We start from the raw sequence: 5,852 nt of genomic DNA, 5'->3' as shown, positions 1-5,852 counted from the left end.
ACTAACTGTACCAACACCTTGTCTTTGTCTTCCTTCTTCTAATTGTACCGCTGTATCTGGTACTTGACGTTCTTCCAGGTCGTTGGACCCCAGAACCACTGGCATTGCTCCTTGGCTGGCAACCCTATTAATGCAATAAACTCGCCCTCGTCTCTTGGCCGCATGGTTGCTGTCAAGTACACCAGCTGTGTCTCTGCCTTTACTAAGTCCCGCAACGCTAACATCTACGTCCTCTATCCGCTTGTTGAATCTAACACAACGTGACATTCATTAACAACAATTTGGTCCAACCGCCCTATAGCTCGTTGCCGGTTAATGAAACCCCCAAAACTCTCGCTGACCGCCGATTCGGGCGTGACCAACACTACTGACGCCCATTCCTGCAGTTTCTGACTGTCCTACTCTACACACTCGATTCCGGCTTAAACGCACCTGTCTTTCAAGTTGCCGCGCAACGAAACCAGTGGCACAACAACAACCGTAACGCTGGTGGAACACAACACCAGCAACATAAACGCCATGCTCTTGCCTGCTCCTGTGCCTATAACTACAACGATCGGACTCTTCTAGTGCATAATGGCTTCAATGGCCGGCCGTTGCACGCTCCTGAACCTGGCCCCCTTCTGCACCAAATCTTCTAACTGACACTGGATGTCTACCATACGCATCTTCCTCTAACGCCAAAATTCTTCCTTAATCGCCTCTTTCCTGACCTCCGCCGCTCGCGTTCCTTTCTTAGGCTGCTTCTCTAACGCCGACTTAAATAACAAAAACTGATGCCATTCTATGCTCACTCGCTGCAATGCCACTTGCTGGGCCTTGGTACTGAACGGCGACTTAGTGATGGGTCTCCCGTAAACTGTGCCGCCAATCTTGGAGCTGTGCCCTGTCTGTATGTCGAACGCCTCGTCCTCTTCGTCCTCATCTTCGTCACCCTCCACAACCGCTTTGATCACCGCTTTGTTGTTAATGTATCTTCGATATATCGCCTTAGTGCTGTGTCTCTACAATATAATGTTTAATTTTACGCCTAACCACCGTATTAATACGCGCTGGATCGCCTGCCGAACCCGGTTGGTATCCCATTGCTCGGGTCCACGCAACGACGGTCCCTCCTCTTCTTCGTCGTCTTCGTCCGCGCCCTGTCGCCAACCATCCCTCCTACCCTCACCCTTGTCGCTCTCCTGTGCTCTTTTTCCACGTTGCGGCCGTGCCTACGGCTCCTTCTTCTTTGGCTCCCATATGAATGGGCTCGCTTCCTTAGCTGCCCCTCTCCCAACAGCACCCTCTAGCTTCCTCCAAAACGGCATAACCATCCACAAATAATAAAACAGCAATTTGCCTACCTTACGCGGTAAATAACAGTAGATGATCTTGGCCTTTGCGCTGGCCCTGATGCCTTTGTGGTACATGGTTACATACACCATCAACCCGTCCTTAATAAACACACCACAGCTCTCGCCATTCAGACTGTTCATGTGCTGGACCGTCACCACTTCTGTTCCGCGTGCTGGCTGCCCCCTGGTCATGTGCACCAAGACTAACAAATGCTCTTAGAACGCTTGTATAGCCTTCTTGTATTTTCTTACCGCCTGCGCTCTCTACACTACCCCGCGTCCTTTAGGTACAGATGGATCGGTGGCTTAAACGTCTACAAATGCCTCTTGTAACCTCTTCTTGTGGATCACGCAATGAGCCAACCAATTCTTCCTGTTAACGCCTCCGAACGTGTTGCGCTTGTCCTGGAAAAAATTCCACCCAACCTTTATCTCGGCTGGGTTGTCAACAATGTTGTCCCAATCAATGGCTGGCAACGGCGTAGCCCCTTCCGCTAACCAACCATCCTCGTTGATGTCTAGCAACATCAACTGCTTTTGCAATTTGAACTGTGTCGTCTCTACCAACCTGTAGATTATTAACCGCAAACTAGGCATTATAAACCAAATGTGGCCGTACAACAATGTGTCCCTAACCTACTTAATTACGCCGTCCACGTTAGTGTTAAACTAAATCTTTATGCCATACGTCCTCAATTATAACAGCCAATCCATCGGGCTGGGTGTGCCGCCGTAGCTAGTCAGCGTTATGAAACGATTGGCGCTCTCCTAAACCAAATCAAAATGGCTTACAGCCAACTCTTCAGCGTCCTGCTGGGCGAATCCCTCCTTCTCTATCAGCTCGGCCACGCGGTCTTGACGCGTCTTCACCGCCATGTACAACACCAACATCCTTACAACAGTAACAACAGCAGAAATTATGGGCGTGTATGCTAACACGTCCTTCCACCCACAATCGCTGTCTATCCCCATGACTGCTGTAGCGCTAACGAACGCACTCTTGTACTCGTTGTCCTTTAAATGATAGTCCAACAACAACAGCAAAAGCCCCAACACATAACCCTCCAACAATGCCTCCTCCTCTTCGTCCATTTCCTCTTCACTCTCTGAGTTGTTGTCTCCGCCTTTGGTCGGTTGGCGCTCGCTTTCGGCTTCAGCTTCGGCTTCTTCCTTGTCCTCACCTACGACTTGCTTGATCTTCCACAGCCACAAGATCTGGCTCGCTGTCAATCGATACGGCGGCCTCTATCCCTAAACTCCCTTCAATCCACCCTCCCTGTTCTCTCCCTCACCCCTATTCTCTCCCTCACCCCTATCCTCTTCCTTATCCGCCTCTGTTTCCTATGCTTCAACAGTCTCTAACTTATAGGTCCGCCAAATGTAACAGATAAAGGACAACCACTAACTGGCATACTTGGTTATTGTTTTGCCTGTCTGGCGTGCATTGAACGGCTTCTTGTTGGTCTCGCTTCCTATCTCGCGGCGGTTGACATAGTTCATTGCTGGGAAACCAACAATGCTCGGACGTGACGCCTGCTAGGCCTTCCAAATCACTATCTTTACCGCCTAACAAACTTTGCTCAACGCCTTCTCGTTCCTCTTGGGTTTTTGGGTTAACGCTAGCAACCATTCGCGGTCTAAGCTGCCTAAATAACAGGCCTAACTAGTCCGGTTCAGCCATGCGTGTGTGACATGCCGGTTGTGGTCTGGGTTGATCCGGGCGTTGGCGTTCTTGTCGACCTTGTCTAGCACGGCGGTGGTCTCTTGGAACACTGCCTCCAACTGCCGCTGGATGATCACGCTTTCCCCTCTTGTGTCCTCTCTGTCCTGGCGTCTGACTTCAAACAAACGCCCTAACTGTCCTACGTGCGTAAACTTTTAGCAATATACGCCCTCTACCCACATGCAGTTAGTCTCTCTGCGCGACCCTTTAGACGTCCGCCCTCTCTTCTGTAGGTTTGTCCAGTTGTGTTTGTTACGGCAATGTAGCTGCATGTCTTGCACGGTCCGGCGGATGTAGCCGCATACTGTTGTATCGTTCTCCTTTGCTTCGCACTTAAAACTGTCTTGCCATATCCTCAAATGGGGAATAGGATCGGATCCTGGCTCTGGATACACGACTTCGTCCTCGTTTTCTGCCAAGTCGTTCATTGCCTACACAGCCTGGGCAATGTCTGTTCGTGTGCTTACGGTTACATACGCATGCTTGCTGTTTAAGTAGGTAGCTACATAGGCCTTGACGACGCCTATGCCGCATTCTTTGCAAACAACAATGCGGCAGCTGGGGATATGCACAAATATAGTGTTAAATTGATCCATTGTGCTTTGCGGTTGCAAGTGCATCTTCTGATTTCCAGTTGGGCTCTATTTACTATCTAAACTTGTGTCTTCCCCTCTCCTTACCAACCTTGTTAATTTCATATTCCTCTGTTATATCACTGTTCTATATTTGGCCGATATCCCTATGTTCTTTAATTGGATGGGTGGATGCTATGTAGTCTGCGCAATAACAATCAAACCTCTGCACGGTTCTGCCTCACCAAAACTACGCGGACAACGTTGCACAGTGTTTCTGTGCGAGTGCAACTTAAAACACTATATCTGAATTTCTAAAACCTTACCTAAAAAAGATTATTACTGTTCACCCTCTTGAAGTTAGGTGGCTGGTTGGTGTGGTGTGGTGTGGTGATGCGCTGGGCGCGGACTGACTTTTGGCGGCAATTTGTACGAAAGTTCAGCAGCCACCACCCTCAACTGTTCCACTACCACACCGGCTACTACCCTATACATCGATCAGTTACCTCTTACATTAGTTATCTACCTTCTTAGTTAGTTACCTACCTCCTAAATTAGTTACCTGCCTTCTAAATTATTACCTACCTTATGGGTTGGTCAACTACGTTATGCGAGGCTGCTGAGCAGTTTAACAGGGGCGCGCGCAGCTTTCCTTTCGCGAGCGAGCTCAGCATTGTAGACAAATATGGGTACAATCCGCCAAATAAAGACTACGCGAAGCTCTTCTCCTGCCAGGCAACAGTTCTAAGCTTGAAGCGCCGCAGCAGCCACCACAGACCTCACAGCGCAGGCTGGCTGGTCCTAACCGAGGACACCGACAGCGTGTGCAAGCCGGTCTTTGTTGCCTACTCTCTCCTTTCCGCTATCTGGTTGCTGCACGAATCGCTGCCAGAGGGGGCTCTGTCTGACGAGGCCTGGAATCGCCTCGTCTGCGCAGCCCAGTCGCTTGCAGAAGGCACGGGGGAAGCACCGCCATCCGCGCAAAAGCCGTCTGCCCCTTCTGCTGATTGCAGAAAGCGGCCAACCCCTTCTTTGTGCGTGTTGTCGCCAAAGCGCGCACGCACAGAACCCGCAGAGACGCCTCTAAGCAGCCCTCAGCAGTCAGAGCACGGTGAACAATTTGCGCAGCGCACCACCAGCATCACTAACAACAACTGCCGCGCTGAGCAAGCACGCACGAGGAAACTAGACGATGCTCGCTGCAAGAACCGGCTCAGTCTTGGCTTAAGAGAGCCGGGCAGCAAGGCGTCCTCTGCAGAGCGCGCGGCGTATACTTCCATCTCGCGACAAGACAAGGCTCTTGTTGCGTGGATCATTAAACAGCCTGTCGCAGAGCACGCCGACTTCTACAGCACTGCCCAGGCGCCCTATGCCAAGGCTTGCGAGCTTCTAGAGAAGGCGCGCGTGCTGGGCAACCCATCTTCTCGCCACCACGCTGCCCAGTTCCTGCAGACCTGGCGGGAGCGCGGTTCGCCCTTTAGTGGTGGCGTCGCTGTGCGGCACAACGTGCTTCGCTACTCGCAGCGAGGGCGCAATGTGCCCCTAGTGCAGTCTGCCTACCCCAGGACCACAGATGGAGAGTTCTGCCTGGCTTGGGACAGGTGCAGGCGCTACGCGGGCGTGCTGGCTGCTGTGAACATTGAGTACAGGTGGGCTGAGGCGCTGCTAGGCAAGGCGTACGCCGACAAGATCCTTCAGATCCAGGAGGGCGACCAAGCCAGCAGCAGCAGCAGATCGCGCAGCCGCAACGGCAAGGGGCAGGTCCGCACTGAGGCCATCGCAGCCCTGCTGGCGCTTGTCAACCCACACCCTACCCCCAAGGATAGGGAGGCCTTCCGCAAACGCCTAACAGTAGCCACGCGCTGGTTCAGGGTCGCTGAGGGATTAGGCTGGGGCACGCTCATGCTCATGCCGCACAACAAGATTGCAAGCTCCTAGATTGAGTCCACAGTCCGCGCCTGGGGCCTGGATGCCTAGATTGAGCTGGTGAAGAAGATTTGCCTAGACGTCTGCGCTGCGAGCAAGGCGCTTAAGAACTGGCTAGGGCCAGAAGGCATTGCTGGATGTCCTATCGGCGAAAAAGAGATACTGGGCATTAAGGCAGACGCGCCGACAGCGAGCTGTGCAATTAAGGAGATTCTTAACAGCGAAGAGGACGACAACAGCGTTGTTGAGCTGTCACAGGCACACGCAAGCCCAGTGAGCTCTATCGCAGATGCG

General features: G+C 52.1%; 1 protein-coding gene across 1 annotated transcript, besides 5 other annotated features; it reads left to right on the top strand.

Moving 5' to 3' along the window:
- Positions 1-791: part of a mobile genetic element that runs on past the window's edge.
- Positions 1-5,852: part of a mobile genetic element that runs on past both edges of the window.
- Positions 1,269-1,534: a mobile genetic element.
- Positions 4,221-5,570, top strand: EKO05_0001004 (uncharacterized protein; the record flags this gene model as incomplete). Its single annotated transcript, XM_038944858.1, has 1 exon — positions 4,221-5,570. The coding sequence occupies one exon, from the start codon at positions 4,221-4,223 to the stop codon at positions 5,568-5,570; it is 1,350 nt and encodes a 449-aa protein (XP_038803542.1).
- Positions 4,221-5,852: part of a mobile genetic element that runs on past the window's edge.
- Positions 5,351-5,385: a tandem repeat.

This window comes from Ascochyta rabiei, chromosome 1, assembly GCF_004011695.2.
Source record: "Ascochyta rabiei chromosome 1, complete sequence".
Lineage (NCBI taxonomy): Eukaryota > Fungi > Ascomycota > Dothideomycetes > Pleosporales > Didymellaceae > Ascochyta > Ascochyta rabiei.
This window is presented reverse-complemented; position numbering and strand designations above follow the sequence as displayed.